This window comes from Tupaia chinensis, unplaced genomic scaffold (assembly GCF_000334495.1).
Source record: "Tupaia chinensis unplaced genomic scaffold, TupChi_1.0 Scaffold000426_1, whole genome shotgun sequence".
NCBI classification, from domain to species: domain Eukaryota; kingdom Metazoa; phylum Chordata; class Mammalia; order Scandentia; family Tupaiidae; genus Tupaia; species Tupaia belangeri.
In genome coordinates, this window is record NW_006159931.1 from 3562818 (window position 1) to 3580759 (window position 17942).

The following is a 17942-nucleotide window of genomic DNA, read 5'->3' on the forward strand; positions in this document are numbered from 1 at the left end:
GGGGTGGGGCGGGGCCTATCTGAGCAGCCTAGGCCTTGTTTTCAAAGACACATTATTCAAAATAGACTTGTAATTCTTACTCTATTATTTTCCTGCCTCTCCCATTTTTATTATTAAAATCACTGTAGTTTTACATTGCAAGACAAGATTTAACATATATTTAAATAACCATGTGCTTAACATAGAAGCTTTGCTGTTAATAATTAGGCAGTGTGGCATTACACCCACAACAGAACTGCGAGCACAATTTTGGTAGTGGCGTCTAACAGTCTGCATCAGCGGAGATGTGGGGTGGAATCCAGGTGTTCCGGTGGGGAGAAGTAAAGAAGGGCAGCTCAGTGTAAGTCAGTGAGTTCTGTGACCCTGCAGCCACCTTTGAATATGCAGTATTTTTATGGCTCTAAAAATTGAGAGATTATGTGGGAATATTATTTTTCTAAGTATAAGAACATTTTATTCTAGGAAATATGACAAATAAAAAAGAAATAGCCAACAGACTTTGTAAAGAAAAATTATATAAGACATTGATTTTTAAAATATTATTAGTTTTTTTAATCATAGAAGTTATCCATTTAAAGACTTTAATGAATATAGCACATTAATAGTTCCCTAGTTTAGTGGTTAAAAACATGGATTTTTGCAGGGGGCAGTGGGTGGTGTAGAGGAGAGGGGATTGCAGCATGGCCATCCCCCCTGGGGAGTGGTTTGTCACTTTCTCTTTCTCTGGCTCTCTGTGTTTCCAGCGAGTGCATGCACCCTATAGCAAAAATCTGTCTTAAAAACAAAATGAGTTTTGGAATCATATAGAATTGGTTTCAACCCTCACTTTTCCAAATTACAGAAAGTACATAATACAGCAAGTTATTTAAATGTCTTCAAATCTCGGTTAATCCATACTTAAATAGAGCTGATAATGTTTATATCAGAGAATTGTTGTGAGAAGCAAATGAAATCATGTATGTGGATCTTTAACAGTGCTTGGCACATGAGTGATCACCGTTAATGGCAATAATTATGATAATAAATACCATATAATTATGTTATCAATTCATTATAATTAGTAATGAAATTTTAAGGAATATTGAGCATCATGAATATCTGCTATAAAACTATACCTCTCAGCTTTACAAATCATGTGTGCATGTGTGCTTGTGTCTGTGTGTTTTAAATCTTTTATGAACAGTACTGTCCAAAATCACTTGCTTTCTTTTGAAAGGATAAAACGTAGGTTTCATCTCACAGCAGTTTTAGACTGAATGATACTACTGATCGTTTGCGCTAACACTTTAGAGGTAACAGGTTACAGAATAGTTTTGAGTGTGTGTTGGGCATTTTGTGTATATGTCAGCATTTTCAGAAGTCACTCTTGTCCTGTTCTAACTTTGAAGGTGTCCTGCTAACCTCATTGTTCAGGAACCAGATGAACAGATTCTGTTTCTTTGCAGAGTAGTTCCTGATGTTTGGAAAACAAATTTAGAGTGTTTCCGTAAATATCAGACTAATTATTCTAGATAATAATCACAGATAATAAAGTTATAATTCTAAATAATGATTATTGGTTACACTGTTTAAATGTGGCTTGCACACTTGTGTTATTAAGCTAATAGCCACCTGAATTTTTTTTTTTTAGAGAGTTTTGCTATGGGATGCACGTGCTTGCCAATGAGACAGAAAGGGACAGAGACAGAACGTGAGAAACGACCTCCCAGTGGGGATGGCTACTCTCCAATCCCTTCTCCCCTTTCCTCTTAGGATTTTGGACACACCCACACATGCACCTAGCATGGGTTTTAAACCACCAGGTCCAGGACTCAAACCCTGGTTGACTACAAAGGAGTCCAGTGGTGTAACCGTTGCACCACCTGCTGGTCCTGCCACCTGAATTTTCTAAATGCAAAGTGAGTGTAAACAGAAAATTATCTATTAATAATTAAATAATATCAATTAATTTTTTCAGAAAAGTGATCTTGATTTTATTGATTAAAATATTTTTTATCACTTACATTTAATTTTAGCTGTACAAGTGTGATCTTGACACATTCTGGCAGTTCCAAAATAATTGTCGTAGGTGGCACATTAGAAAGAGAGGGCACACAAGACCAGTAGTTAGTGTAATGGCTATGTTGCTGGACTCCCATGTAGTCGACTGCAGTTCGAGTCCCGGACCCGGCGGCTTAAACGCACTCCAGGTGCATGTGTTTGCCCAAGATCCCGAGAGGAGAATGGAGGAGGAGGGATTGCAGCGTGGCCATCCCCCTGGGAGTGATTTCTCGCTTTCTGTCTCTCTCTCTTTCTGGCGAGGGCATGTGCCCTGTAGCAAAAACCTCTCAAAAAAAAAAAAAAAGATTTTGAAAGTTTATTCATTTCTTCTATGAAAGAATGGAAAAAAGAGACAGAAAGGCAGGTACTTCCACAGGGCTCCCATGCCACAGTGTACCCCTCGCCCTCACTGCCCTGGACCACAAGCATGTGTACAAAGGCCTGGCATGCCCGAGGAGGGCCTGGGACGCGAATCCAGGGCTTTTCCCCCGTGGGTCCAGTTGTGTTGCCGCTGTGCCACCGCCTGACCCTAAATAAGCCTATTCTTTTTTCTAAAGTGTTTTTCCCATTATTTGTAATGTCATTGTGTATATTGTCTAGAAATGGGAGGCTCATATAAATCAGCAGTTGACTATATTATGAGTTCTTTCTTTTCTTAAGCTAAAGAGATAGTGTAAACATAAAACTTGTTCCGGTTGACTTCTTATTAACAGGCAGAAAGACTCTACGAGGGTAAATATACTTACTGGCGATAGGCATTGCCGTGTAAGACACCCTAGGCCTGGTGTACCGGGTCCTATTCAGGGAGGTAAGGAAAGACAGGGTTTGTAAAAGAAAAATGAGAAGGGATTACATAAGCTGTCTGGGGACAATTATCCTTGGCTACAGGATCAGTGACAAGGATGACGTCAGCCCTGGTTGGACAGACGGTTTCTGGGCACATGTCCCCGTGGGAGTGCTTTTCGGGTGAGGTTGCAGTGGTCTTCGTGCAAAGCCGTGGCTCTGGCAGAGCCTTGACTGCTGGTTAGCACACGTACATCCTTTCGAGAGTGCCATCCCCCAAAGCCTTCTCCTCCTTGGTTTAGGCAGGGTTAAACACACAGTGACACGAATGGCTCGCTGTGATTCCGACGGCTTCCACGCCCCTTACCAACTGTCCCCACATGTTGTGACTTGGGCTCTCCTCTCCGTGTTTTTCTCTCATCTCGTGGATAGTTACGCTGAGAACTATTGAAACCCGTTCGTGTAGGCTGGCGACTATGATGACTAGTTCAGTCACAAGCCAGATAGTTAATTTGGCCAACTCTCGTTTTTAAATGTGCGCATGAGAAAAGGAGACTAGATACTTTCAGATCCCCTTCTCAGTCTGATTCTCTGAGCTCTTCTTTCCCCTCTAGAATCGGAAAGAGATTTTTGTCACTAGTACTGTTACACCGCCTTCTCTTGGTACATGTGGAGGGTTGGGTCCAGGACGCCCTGTGGACACCAGAATCCTGGGATGCCCAGGTCCCTTACAGCCAGCCCTCCAAACCTGCAGGGTCCCCATCTGGCCAGTGGAGGAAATGCCAGCTGCCATTGGTTGGATCTGCAAATGCACAACTGTGGACACAGAACCCACGGATCAGAGTAGCTGACTCAGTGTCTGGAGTTAGAGACGTGGATTACTCACAACATGCTGGTAGTGTCTTTCTTCAGGAAGCCATCTTTAGTCATTCACATTGGTGCGTAGGGCTCCTTGAAGCAGTACAGAGCAGTTGCACAATCCTGCTGTTTTCAGACAGCAGCCACAGAGCCAGAACTGTGACAGGTTCAGCAATGTTGTCAGATCTTTAAGGACTGTACATAACTGGGTGGAAAAATAGCCTAATTCAATTTACTACTTGCATTCATTAGTTAGAAAACTCATAATTTATGGGACCAACAGATGGTGTAACGGTTATGTTGCCGGACACCCACATGGCCGACCGTGGTTCCCATCCTGGACCCGGATGCTTGAAACTCGCACCAGGCGCATGTGCGTGCCCCAAATTCCAAGAGGAGAAGGGATTGCGGTGTGGCTATCCCCCCCTGGAGGGTGATTTCTCGCTTTCTGTCTCTCTGTCTCTCTGGTGAGCACACAGGCCCTATAGCAAAAATCCCTCAAAAAAAAAAAAAAAAAAAAAAAAAAAAAAAAAAAAAAAAAGAAAGAAAGGAAGAAAGAAAGGAAAGGAAAGGAAAAAAAAGATTACAATAATAAGATTTTTGTAAGACAGATGTATAGAAAATAAATGTACAGAAATCAATAGCTTTCTCTAGAACAAATAAAACACAGAACCACGAAGGGTTTGTCTGTCTGTTTTAGTTTGCTACAGGGCATGTGCACTCACTAGAGGGAGACAGAAAGAAAAAGCGGGAGAGTGAGAAATCCGCCCCCCAGGAGGGATGGCCATGCTGCAGTCCCTTCTCTATTCTCCTCTCAGGATTTTGGACACACATGCATGTGCACAGCATGTGTTCAAACTTCTCAGTTCAGGACTTGAACTACAGCCCGCCACGTGGGATCCAGCCATCTTAACCACACACCACCATCTGGCCCCAAAAAGAAGTTTTTAGAAATGTTCAGTGTATAACATAAACAATCCAATAATTCATTATTTGAAGAAAACGTATTTGCACACAAGTAGCAAAGGGTTCATTCTACTTACAAAGAATCCAGTAAATCGTTACAAGAGAGAGAGTCGAGTAGAAAAAAGGTAAATGTTATGAAAGGAAGATCATTGCCGTACAAATTCAAAGGGCCAGTAGTCAGGGTCTCCAACTGAAAAACACCCTCGGCTTTATCATCAGCTGAGAAAGTGCAAATTAACATAATGACATACCATTTTTCATGCACGAGGAGATTAAAGGGGTGAGGATTTAGATAAAGTACGCTCTAGTGTAGGTGATGGTGTCTTTCGGGAGGAGGGGAGTAGTTAGGCAATCTGTATCCCAATTTACGGCACAGACAGCCTTCAGTTTAGCATCTCACTGGCCGTTTATCCCATAGGTATAAAAGCGTAGTCTATAAAGATAGTTATTGCAGCATTATTTGTAGACACGAACAACTGGAATCCATCCATCTAGGGGGGAATGATGAATAAATTGTGATATATCTATACACAGCTTTGAAAATATTAAGGCAGGGGCCAGCAGGTAGCATGGTGGTTAAGGGTACTGGACTCCCACATAGCCGACCACGGTTCAAGTCCCGGAACTGGCGATTTGCTTTCTCACTTTCTCTCTCTCTCTCACTCACTCTGGTCAAATTGAAAAAAATAAATACATAAATAAAGTTAAATGAAATAGTTATTTAAAATAAATATTAAAGCATACACAGTGCTTAAATTAGTGAATTAGTCGTGTATGTATTTGTTATCATAGAGACATAGCCACGATAGACTGTTAAATTAGAGAAGCTGAAATGAGTATAGTATGAATCCATTTCATGTTAAAAATCAAGCAAAACTCACAACTGTGTTCATGTAGGTATGGAGAAAGGTGTGGAAGAATACACATGATACATAAAGGCACAAATACAGAGCAAAATACAAGTAACATTGGTTTTTCAGGAAGGACAATGATTAAATTTATCTAGCTTTGGAGTTTTAAAATGTATTTTATTTTATTGCCAGAGGGTGAGTATGCTTGCCAGACAGGGACAGAAAGTGCCCCCTAATGGAGCATGGTAACACTGCCATCCGTCCCCCCCCCTCCATTCTCCACGCAGCAGGATTGGGAGCACACATACACATGCACCTGGCATGTTTTTCAAGCTGCTGGGGCAGGGACTCCAACCTCCGTTGGCCTTATAGGCTCCAGCTCCCCATGTACAGGGCTTACCCACTGTGATGCGGGCTGGCCTGTTCTTTTATGTATATATATTCGTTTGTAACTTTCCATTTATTTTGTTTTTGAAAAGAGGCCAAACTCTATAAACTCCTTAGCATTTGTCCCGCTTCACTAGCCAGAGCTAAGGTACAATGCCAGGCCCTTTGCCAGTTGGCAAGAGTTGGCATTTTAATTCAGTGCTGTTTCTACCATTAAGGACCTTGCATTCTAGCCAGAGAGATAAATTCAATAGATACGGTGGAAGGTAAGTAAAATAGTAAAATAATGTTGCATAGTTAAAAAAAATCAAAACATGATGAATGAGAACTAGTTAAGGCTTCTTAAATTAAATATTAAAAGGGCTAAAAATAGCCAGTAAATGCCCAGATTATCCTTAGACAAAGAACACTTTGACCAAATCAGAGAACTGTATATTAAACATCATTCAACATCAAGAAATCACATTTCAGGAAACATGGGGTCAGTGGCAAGTCAACTCCGTGCAATAAATATCCTTCCTTGTCCCCGCAAACGGTCCCGTAATTCTTCCTTGTTTGAGGAAATGACTTTGGAAAGAAAGACTCCTACAGATGAGTGTGTACTATGCCCCCGAGCAGTGAGCAGCCTCCCACTACGGGCTGGGATCACTAAGGGGCCCGGAGATGAGAGCAGTGAGGTCGCATTTCTATGTCCTGGAGCCTATCTGTGACCCTCGATCCTTAATGTCCCCACTAACCTGAGGTTCATCTTCCTTACATTCGCAAGTTCCTCCCCATCTTTCCCTCCCTCCCTCCCCTTTCTCCTTTCCTTCCTTGCCCTCTCCTTTCCGTTTTTCCTTTCCTCTCTTTCTTATTCTCTATTAATTAATCATTAACCTAATCATATCACTGTACAGAGTTATTAAGGTTTTTGTAGTGTTGGGGGACCATATTCTCATAATAAAAGCCGACTACTTTTATATGGTGTAGGGTTGCTTTTACCAACAAGAGTGATCTGTCATGCTGACTTACTAACAATTTACGTAGTAAAAAGGCAATGCTAAGTAATCCTTCTGGGCTTATGGGAAAGTTCGTGGCTAGGTTTCTTGGGATCAGATCAAATCTTAGTGGCTTAGAGGCCTTAGATAGCAAGTTACTTTTCTCTCTGGGCCTCAGTTTTTCAGATGTAGCAGGGAGTCATAATCGCTGACTGACTTCATTCTGTTGGGCTGGGATTAAGTGAGTTAAGTCATACAGAGTGATCAGACAGTGCCAGGCACCTTACGCACTTAACACTGGACTTGCTGTTGCAGCTATTCCATCCCGCAGTTCTGACTGAACACCCACCAGGTGGCAGATGTCACCCTGAGTGTCGGGATTCAGGGTATTTATTGAGCATCTGCTTCTGGCCTGCCAGGCGGACAAAAAGGGGCTAAAACAGAATTCCTACCCTGAGTTAAACTATTATTAATGGGCATTATTATTAAGTTTGGTGCTAACGTTATTAATGGATTGCTCTCGAGTTGTTTTTGTTTTGTTTTCACATTTAAATTTAGGATATCTTGTATTATGAGCAGCTTAAGACCAACGTGATACAGCACGACCTTTTGGTGGACAGTCTAATTTATAAAGTAAGTAAAAGCATGTATCGTTTTTGCATTTCATTAAGTCGTTAAAACGATGAGTCTTCACTATGTGGGGCCTGTGCTGTGTACACTGATACCAGCTAACACTGAGCGCTTGTTTTAAGTGATCGTTATACTTGTAAATTAGCATCAGTCTTCAGAACTTGCGGTCTCCGTTCAGCATTGTCGTCCCTGCCCTTGAAAGCTGTCCACGTGGTCCTTTCCTGCCCTCTCACCTCCTGATTCGCATGTCTCGTCACTATGCTTTCAAGTTCTCTGTACAAACAAAAACCGAAAAGAAAGTCAAACTGTATTTCCATCTTACTTATTTCATGATTAGGGACTATTTCTTTATTCTCTTTGTATTAATGTCATGTTTAAACTTTAATTTCATTTGATTTCTAGACTATGGCTAATAAGTACATAAGTTTTATGTTAGGGGTGCATCGAATTTTTGCTTTCGAGTATCTGATAATCAGTGAGAGTCATGTTATAGATGCTTTAAGCATGATGTAAACTACGGATTCTGGATTAATAATGAGGCTGTTTAAAAGACTTGGATTTTAAATTTGGAATTCGAAAGGTAGAGGAGAAAGGCATGTTATTACAGGTCTCAGAAATGGAGGAGAGAAGATTGTTGCAGGTTCAGAACTCGAAGATTTGTCTGGGTGAAATACGGCCAAGTAGTTAGTAATGTTGAAGGGCTGCTTGCCACGTGCCATGCTGTGTTGGAAACCCTACAGAGTTCACCATCTAGCCTTAGGAGGAATAGGGAGATGGTGAGTACAGGGCGTGGAGGCACCTGCCCTAGGGCAAGAGTGGCCTACACTGGCATTTAGAATGTAGATGATAAATGCATTTTTTTCCTGGAGAGGGAGGAAAAACCCTCACATCCTGCAAAATCATGCATTAAAAACACCAAAAACTTTTAAAAAACAGAGCTTATGGAAAACTAGGGTTGGGGTAAAGCAATCAAAACTTTTGCAACTTTGTAGCCACAGCGTTAACAAAAACAGTAATTGGTAGCTTAGAATCAGCTTAGCAGGTTGCTTACAGAAGCTGTTACAAGTGTACAAAAATGACAAAATCAAAATGCTAAAATAAGGTGAGTGGCTGTGTTCTGGGCCACTGGGGCTGCTGTTGAGGAAGGGACAGCAGGGTCAGCAGCCGAGAGGCATGCCAGGGTGCTGGGCGGCCTTCCTGGGGAGGGAGCTCCGAAGTGACAGCAGTTTCAGCAGCCGAGAGGCATGCCAGGGTGCTGGGCGGCCTTCCTGGGGAGGGAGCTCCAGTATGTGAAAAATAGTCAGGATGTAAGGCTCAAAGAGGCGAAGACTCCTCAGGGAGAAAGAAGTGTGCGGTCATGGGTCGGGAGTGAAATATAGTTATAGCTAATATAGTTACAGGAACTAATAATCTAGCCAAAGGAAATACAGTTATATTTAATGGAAGGAACTGATCATCTATCCAAATGAAATCAATGATAATGATCTGGCCTCTAAAAGGTAAGTGCACATGGCAGAAAGTTGATATCATTAGGCTCCCAGCAATCAACGGTGACTTGTAAGTGAATAACCACAAAGGGATGGAAGATACTTAGTGTCTGGGGGAATGGCAAGTATGTGGACGATGGATGGGGAGACCGGAACAGTAATTTGGGGCCAGATGGTTATGGCTGCTTCTGGATGTTATGATTGAATTTGATTTTCTTTTCCAACTTTAAGACCCCTAAATATTAGATTAAAAGGAGATAAAATATAAATAAATAATAAAAAATTACTAGTGGAACCTATAAGAAGTACAAAGAATTTGAGGTCAAATAACGTGCCATGTATATTGGTTAAAGAAATACAGAGCAGTGCTGAAATCTATTTGAGAAGTTTATAATCATACACAGAGGAACGACTTCATTGAAATTGTTTCTAAATAGCGTGTATGCTTTAGTGCTACTGCAGACAGATTCCCTTGGGCTCTTTTAAGTGCTCTCTACTTTTAATTATAGGACGTGAAGTTGACAGCCAGCAATGATGACTATTATTTTGTATTTGAAGATTATTTATATCAGGTAAGTTTAAAAAATAAAGTATAGGCCCAGCCTCCGTGGCACAGGCAGTGGGGACTGCTGCATGGTGCTGGAGCCGAGTGGGAAGGCCCCAGGTCCCGTCCTGGGTCCGGCTGAGCTGTGGTACCCCCGCAGGCAGTGGGGACTGCTGCATGGTGCTGGAGCCGAGTGGGAAGGCCCCAGGTCTGGTCCTGGGCCCGGCTGAGCCGTGGTGCCCCAGCAGGCATGTCCACGGGCCCGGCCTGTCTCGGGGCTGGGGAGCATGTGCTGGAAGATCTGATCAAGGCTGCTTCTCTGCCTCTTTTCAAAGGAAGTGAATAAACTCGAGAATTCACATACATGCTATTCTTGTTTCCAGTTTACCTTCTAATCATGATACTTCAGGAGGCACCTTTATTACTAAGTAAGCCCTTCTGAAATGCAAGGTGTGCTTATTAGGTTAACCGTTGTGCATTTGGTATCGGGTTAGCGTTTGTTCTCACTGTAGGAGAGCCAGAGTTCGCAGATGAGCCTTTGGGCTATCTTCAGCTATGTGCGCTACAGCCGGGAGACTGACAGGTGGGGTTCCTGTCCTCGTTACTGACAGACCCTTACAATGGCTGTCCAGCTTCTACTGAAGCTATACCAGATGTCCTGAGTAAGTGCTTACAGATCCTTTTCTATTAAAGATATTAGATAATCATGAAATGTTTCAAAATTAATTTGGCGTGTCAGGATTACCCTTCGACGATTTCATATACTGGTATTGCGGATGCTTGGACCTTACCTAGTTCTTTTTCACGTCCACTGAGGTAAAATTATTTATCAAGAATGGAAAATACGTGATTTGTATAGAATTGCCTAGATGGTGTTTTTGGTTTTTATAAAGTTTGCACATGCATCATAATAACAATTTTGAATGAATGTCGGTATAAATGTCATGGAGGAAACGGCACATGGCCATGGTAGCTGTTTAGATGAGCAGGTTTTTGTGTGGTAATGGTCGTGGTATGCATGTGCTTGAGGGAGAATATATTTAAGTAAAAATCCCTCAAGAAGGTTTAATTCATCATACATTTCAATAGCTGAAGTATAGATATTTTATATAATTTATTTATAAAATTTACATTTCAAATTACCATAGAAACAATTCAAAGAGATTTGTATTATTTTAAATGTATAATTTTATTTTAAAAAATAGTAAAGAGGTGGAACCAGCAGATGGTATAATGGTTAGGTTGCTAGACTCTCACGTAGCTGACCACTGTTCAAGTCTCGTACCTGGTGACTTAAAATTCACACCAGGCTCGTGTGTGTGCGTGTGTGTGTGTCTGTGCCCAAGATCCCAAAAGGAGAATGAAGGAGAAGGGATCGTGCCGTGGCCATCCCCTCAGGATTTCTTACTTTCTGTCTCTCTCTGTCTCTCTGGCAAGCACATGCTTCCTATAGAAAAAAAATCTCTTAAAAAAAAGTAAAGAATTAAAATTCCATTCTCTAATATAAAGTTAATTATTAACTAACAATTGACAAATGCAAAAATAGTCTACAAGTTTATTTGCTTATGTAATTAATATGTACCATATTCTTCATACTCAGTAGATTTCAAATATATAAATAAAGTTAATGCTTCATTTATGTAGTAATAATAGAGAACCTTTGTACTTCTGAAACATTAGTGAAAATGACCACCTCTGGAACTGTGGCCTTAGGAGCTCCACAGAACCTTAGCAGACAAGCTGTAACTAGTAACTATTTAAAAACAAAACCCAAACCATTTGAAGCTTCTAGAAACTGTCTAAAGTTATGCAACAAGTCAGCAAATAAGGAACATTTATTCAAGAAGAGCTACTAAACTGAGTCATAACCATTGTGACGCTTGAGTCATGAGCCACTTTGTCCCTCCCCAGCCCCAGATCTGCATAACAGAAGCTTCCCATCTTTTCCTTGCCTGCATTGTTTCAGCTGCGAGATCTGATGTTAGTCTAATGGGGTAACCTTTCTAAGTAACTTGGCATTTCTTTCTTGCCATTTATAGAATATTGCCTTTGTCTTGGATTTTTTTTACCAATTTGGCTCTGATATGCCCTGGAGGAAATCTTCTTATATCTATTTGGCGACCTTCATATTGCCTGGATTTGTATGTCTACATGCCTCTCTAACTCTGAAAACTTTTTGGCTAATAGAATTATAAAGGAGATTTTCTTTGACTTTGTCTCTTCGCTTTCTGGAGTAGCTATTATGTGACTATTTGGTCATTTAATGATGTCTATATTTAAAGATGTCCATATATTTAATGATGTCAATATATTGTCTTCTTTTTTAATGGTTATTCTTCTATTCTTTTTGGCTACTTGCACTAAATTAGAGGTTTTGTCTCTAAGGTTAGAGATTTCTTTCACACGATGTAATATGCTGTTGATACTATTGAGGATGGTTTTGATTTCCTGCATTGTGTTCTCTATCTGCAGAAATCCTGTTTAATTTTTTTTCAGTGTGTCTGTCTCTTTATGGAGTTCCTCCTTTAAGTCATAGAAGGACTTTTTCATCCCCCGGAGTTGCTTCTCTGTTTTCTCTTGATTCATATGGAGATTTGTTACAATAAATATTCTGAATTCTTTTCCAGAATTTCTGTGACCTCTTGTGTTCATCCATTGTTGGTGAGGAGTTATGATCCTTTGAGAGGGAGATATTTTCTGATTTTCTCCTATTTCTTGGAGCTCCGCTTTGATTTTTAGTTACCTGGTGGTATACTCACGTCTTCCTACTTCTTTCTGTAGCTGTGTACTCGTGCACTTCTCTGCGATATACATAATTTTTGTGCTAATTTCCCTACCCCCCCCCTGGGGGTTGGAATGTGGAAGTCACAGTAGGAGTTTGGGTTCAGATTTTCAGAGGGATGTTTCTCTCCTTTTATTGCTAAAGGAGTTCTGGGGAAAGAATTCCTCCAGAGTCTCCTATTTCCTGGTGTTTGATTCTGCATACTAAACCGAACTGCTTCCAGTGTGAACTGGCATTTACTTACAGATCCCAAAATTAGAATTTTAGAAGTTAAAACACTCACTTGGGTTTAAATAGGGTTGGCAGTTCTTCGCTGGTAACTGGTACATACCGTCTGACATAGCACCTCTGGCATTATCACCTTACTGTCACCAGTATTCTCTTAGAACAGTCTCGGGTATCTTGTCCTCTCTAGGGCAGCAGGGTCTCGAGGGGGATTTGTTTAAGCACAGAACTTCTTCTAAAATAACTCTGCTCCTCCCAGTCTGCTAAAACGAAATACTAACATTTCTTCAGGAATTGCTTTTCCTCTAGGCAATGAGAGAGAGATATTTGTAAATACATTTTCTTTTTCTGTTATTTCATTCTAATAGTATTAGTTGTATTACTTTATTGTTCTATTAGTTTATTAGTTGTATCAGTTTATTATTGCGGTCTTGATCAATACAAATTTAATGACTTGAAACAAATATGTCGTTACACTTGTGAAGTGCAGAACCTGAAATGGGCTGCACCAGGCTAAATCAAGGTCTTGGCAGGCCGAACTGCTTCCGGAGTCTGGGAAGGAGAATCCTCGCCCCGTCTTGCCTGGTCCAGCTTCTAGAGCGCACTTGCATTCCTTGGCTGGCGGCCCCTTCCTGCGTCTTCAAAGCCAGTAGATAACATCTTCAAATCTCTTTCCGACTGGGTCCCTGCTGCCTCTCTCTTTCTCTTGTAAGAATCCTTGAGATCCCGTCGGGCCCACTCACTGATAATCAGCGTCAGCACATCTGTGTTACTCCGCCAGCCGCTGTGATGCAGGAAGGTTTGGGAGAAGAGACTAATATTATTTACTGGCTTGGTAACATTTTGTGAATGGGAGTTTTTTTTAGAGCATAATTATTAGAAATTATTACTCACATTAATAGGTTAGATTTTAAAATGATTACTTCAATATGTATCAAAATATATGTGGGACTATATTTGATAGCATCCATATTTAAAATTTTTAAAATTCTGATAATAACACAAAACCGGCCACCTTAACCACTTCTAGTATACAGTTCACTAGTGCTAGGCATATTCACATTGTTGTGCAACCTAGTATTCATTTTATACTAACTCTTTAGGGACTAGAAAAAACGTGTATTTTCTGAGCATAACAGCATGTATGAAAAGCCAGCATTTGCCATCTCGATGTAAGTTAATGTTACTTACTGTCAAATACTGGAGAAATTCCCTCTAAAACAATGCAGGTCATTTCGGAATTTCAAGCCAATGACTAATATAAGAAAAATAGTTCTAGACATCAGAAAGGATTATCAACTATAGATATATAAAAACTCCAGGTCACTGGACTAAAAACCATGAGAACTAAGATGATTCATGTAAATGCCTATTAGCCAAACTTTAAAATCCTTTAAGTATGAGCAATAATCTTTAATGATGAATAAAAGATAACAAAAGATGTCAATCCACAGCCAGAGAGCCATCATCCTTCTCAGTGAATATGCCTTTGATACATTTTCTGCCTGTGTATATACGGAGATACCCATATAGATACAAAATGGCACGGTCGAAGGCTAATTATTCTGGACATTGTCAGAAATAGCATAAAGTTTAAAATGACTAAAATGCCCACTCATGGGGTACTGAATACATTGTGGTATATGCAGCATGATGCAATATGGTGCAGCCCTTCCAAGAAGGAAACTGCTCTGTCTGTGTACTGATATGGACAGATCTCTTAAGTGTTCAGTTACAAAGAAAAGGACAAAAAAAAAAAAAAACCCAGGTGCCACACATTGTTTATAGTGTCTTAGTCTTTGAGCTGAAGCTGCTCTCGTTGGGACCACCAGGAGCTGGATCCTGTGACCAATTCCTGGTTCTGGTCCTTGCTCTCTAAAGAGCATGTGGCCAGTTGTGCTCTGTCTTCACTTGGCTTTCAGCTGCCCACGGCCTTTCATTTTACTTTACTGGTCACCAGGCACAAGTCTGGCATTTGGGGACCAAAAGCTTCTACAATTTGGAGGGCCTTCTTTAAGAAAGAGAGCATGTTTGTTTATTTTAAGTGGGAGGGGGAAATCATAACAAGTTGCTAGAGCCATAGAGATTCTTAGCGTTTCTATTCTTTTGAGATCTTATTAAGCCATTTGCCAAAAATAGACACATAAATTGCTTTGTTCACAGCCTAACCTGCCTTCCTTCCTGAAACACTACATCTCCCAGCAAGCACCTCCCAGCATTTGCTGGGCCCTGCGTTGTAAATCACAAATCCACCTCTTACCTACTCCTCAGTCTTGTAGGCTGTTCCTTCCAGTATCAGTTCTCGGACTTCTCTGATGACACAATCACCTGATGATTTCCCCAAGCTCCCCTATCTTGGACTTCGGATCTCACTTCCCAAACTGCTCTGCCTGCCTCTTCCCTCCTGGGTTTCTGCTCACCCATCATCCCAGATGGCTCAGATCGGCCATGATTCCAGCCTCAGCCTCCACTTGGCATCGCCCTTGACTCCCGTGTTCCTCTCACACCACATCCGGTTTTGTCAGTAAGTCCCGCTGGACCCGCCTCACGATAGATCAGTATTATCAGTATTTGGTAGCCGAAAGCTTTTTTCAGTTTTCGCTGTGTTGCAAGAAAGGTCCCAGGAAATCAGACCCGAATGGAGGTGAGCATACTGACGGCTTATTAGGGAGTGCTCTTGAGTTTAGCACCTGAGGAAGGGCAGCCAATGAAGCGGGGCTGAGCAGAAAGAAATGTTGTGCAACAATGGAGTTTAAATGGAGCCTCAGCCAGTGCTTCAGACACTTCTGAAGAGGGGAAGGACGTCAGGCCCAACTCAGCTGCAGGTGGCTCTTCTGCCTGAAACGCTGCCCCACCCCATTCCCATATCCCAGGTTTCTATACTCTTTTCATGTTTTTAATCAGATGCCTTTTTTTTTTTTTAGAAAGTAGAGAAATTTATTGCCCCTTGAAACCACAAATATAGCTCAGTTGAGTGACATTAAAATATACAGTTTGACCAGATTTGTCTTTTGATGATTTGCCTATTTCTAGGCAATCTGCAGGTAATTTGTACAATTTGATATATTCGTGAACCTTTTCAAAAGTCAATAAAAGGCTATTTTGTGACAATTCATAAATATACAATAATAAAGCCTGTTTCTTTTACACGGCAGCTCCCTCTCCCTGTTCCCCGTTTACCTTATTGCTGTAGCACTGACCGTGTAATATACTGGGTAGCGTAATAATTATGTCTGCTGGCTATAACCCCGCCGTAATTCAGTTCCACAAGGGAGCTTTTTGCTTGTTTATTTTTTCATTTGTTCTATTCCCGGCATTGAGGACCTAAAACAATGCCTGGTGCACAATAGGAGTAGAAGAAAGAAATTAATGAGTGTTTGTTTTTATGTGGTTCGTATCTGAGCACAGCGAGAGAAGGGTAATTAGAAGGCGTTGCAGGTTGAAAAGTGTGTGTCACTGTGCATCCCAGGCAGCAAGCACAAGTGAATAGAGAACACTCAGGAATGGCATTGTCCAGAAAGAGAGTGATGAAGAATTTTCCAGAAACGAAGACAAAAAAATATTTTGGCTATGGAAGGAAACCGCAGAACGCAGAAGACAATGACTAGCAGCGGTAGTAGCAGTGGCTGCACTAACGTTTTCCTAATACCACGTGCTACGGCACACTTCTAAGCATTTGATGTGTAGTAATCTTTCAATACACTTTGTTTTGGACATTCTTACTGCAATCATGTTTTCTGTGAGGCAGCTGAAACTCCAAGAGGTCCTGCAACTTGCCCAGTGTCATCCGGTTAATAAAGGGTAATTATAATTTCACCTCCAGTAAGCTAGCCTCAAAATAAATTTCAAATGGAGTAATGATTTGACCACAGAATGAAGCTATCATCGATAGGCTAGGTGGGGCTGGGCCTGCGTATAGTGATTAAACCCTGTGTGTAGGAAGCAGACCCCGTATGGCTCACTGCAGTTCAAACCCCAGGCCTGGCAGTTTGCAAAGACTGCAGGAGTATGTGCCACAAATCCTGATGGGCTGGAGACATGCAGGAAAGGGATTGTGGGCACGCCCACTCCCCACTCGGGGGGTGCTTCCTCTCCCCGTAACCCCTCTGGGGAGCGCATACACACCTGCCTCTGGCAGTTAAGCAAAAGGAAGCCAGATGAAATTTTCTGTTTTAGTCAGAACAAATAGGCTAGATTATGTTATGGTAACATACACATCCCAAGTCCCTTTGGTTTAAAACCATGAGGATTTCTTTCTCGCTGGTGGTCATGTCCATCCTGGGAAGGATGAGAGCGGGCTCTGTGTTGTCTTACCCCAGACTGCAGGCTGTTTGGAACACTGAGGAAGAAACCTGGTTACCTATGCACTGGTTTTCTTTTTTATTTTATTTTATTTATTTATTTATTTATTTTGGAGAGGTTTTTGCCATAGGGCGTGTGTGCTCACCAGACAGACAAAGACAGAGAGACAGAAAGCGAGAAATCACCCCCCAGGGGGGATGGTCACACTGCAATCCCTTCTCCTCCATTCTCCTCTCGGGATCTTGGGCACACACATACACGCGCCTGGCGTGAGTTTTAAGCCACCGGGTCCGGGACGTGAACCGCAGTCGACTACGTGGGAGTCCAGCGACATAGCCACTACGCTAACTGCTGGTCCCCCTGCGCTGGTTTTCGAAGCTTCCATTTGGAAACTGTCAGGTAACACATATCCATGGCCATTGAGTAAAGAGCAAGCCACACGGCCACACCCAACACCATTGTGGCCAGAAAAGAGAAGCTGGCATATAGTCCCAAAGTAGATGAACCAGAAATACCTGATGAACAGCACCGATGACTTCTATCATTTAAGTGAACGTGTGGAGAATATAAATGTGAAGAGGGGTTTTTAAACATGAAGGAAAGTGTTGGTAAATTTGAGCATGTAAAAACTTAAAACATCTCTATGTCAGAATCTTATTTGAGCAAAACCATTTGCAACATGGTTACAGCAAAGATGATCATTCTTAATACAGAATGTAAGAATTTAAGAGCTTTAAAACATCCATTTGAGGGGCTAGCAGGTGGCATAGTGGCTAAGGTGCTAGACTCCCACATGGCTGACTGCAGTTAGAGTCCTGGACCCGGCAGCCTGAAAATGACACCAGGTGCTGGGTGCAGTGCCCAAATTCTCGAGAGGAGAATGGAGAAGGGATTGTGGCATGGTCTTCCCCAGGGGAGGGCAATTTCTCACTCTCTCTCTGTGTTTCTCTTTCTCCCTGGAGAGTGCACACACACATAGCAAAAACCTTAAAAAAATCCAACAACAACAGAAGAAATGCAAATTAAAAAGTATCCAACCTCACTAGTAATTAAATCCTTGCAAGTTAAAGCAACTTCTTTTTTTTTTTTTTTTTCCCGTTAAAAGGGGAC

The 17942-nt window shown here is 41.5% G+C and overlaps 1 protein-coding gene across 4 annotated transcripts in view; it reads left to right on the forward strand.

Annotated features, from left to right (window-relative positions):
- TBC1D19 (TBC1 domain family member 19) overlaps nucleotides 1–17942 on the forward strand; it is a 111884-nt gene that overhangs the window by 62825 nt on the left and 31117 nt on the right. For all 4 annotated transcript variants that reach the window (XM_006154941.3, XM_006154942.3, XM_006154940.3 and 1 more), the window contains 2 exons: nucleotides 7421–7495; nucleotides 9489–9551. In XM_006154941.3, coding sequence (XP_006155003.1) covers nucleotides 7421–7495; nucleotides 9489–9551 — 138 coding nt within the window. The remainder of the gene's footprint in view (nucleotides 1–7420; nucleotides 7496–9488; nucleotides 9552–17942) is intronic.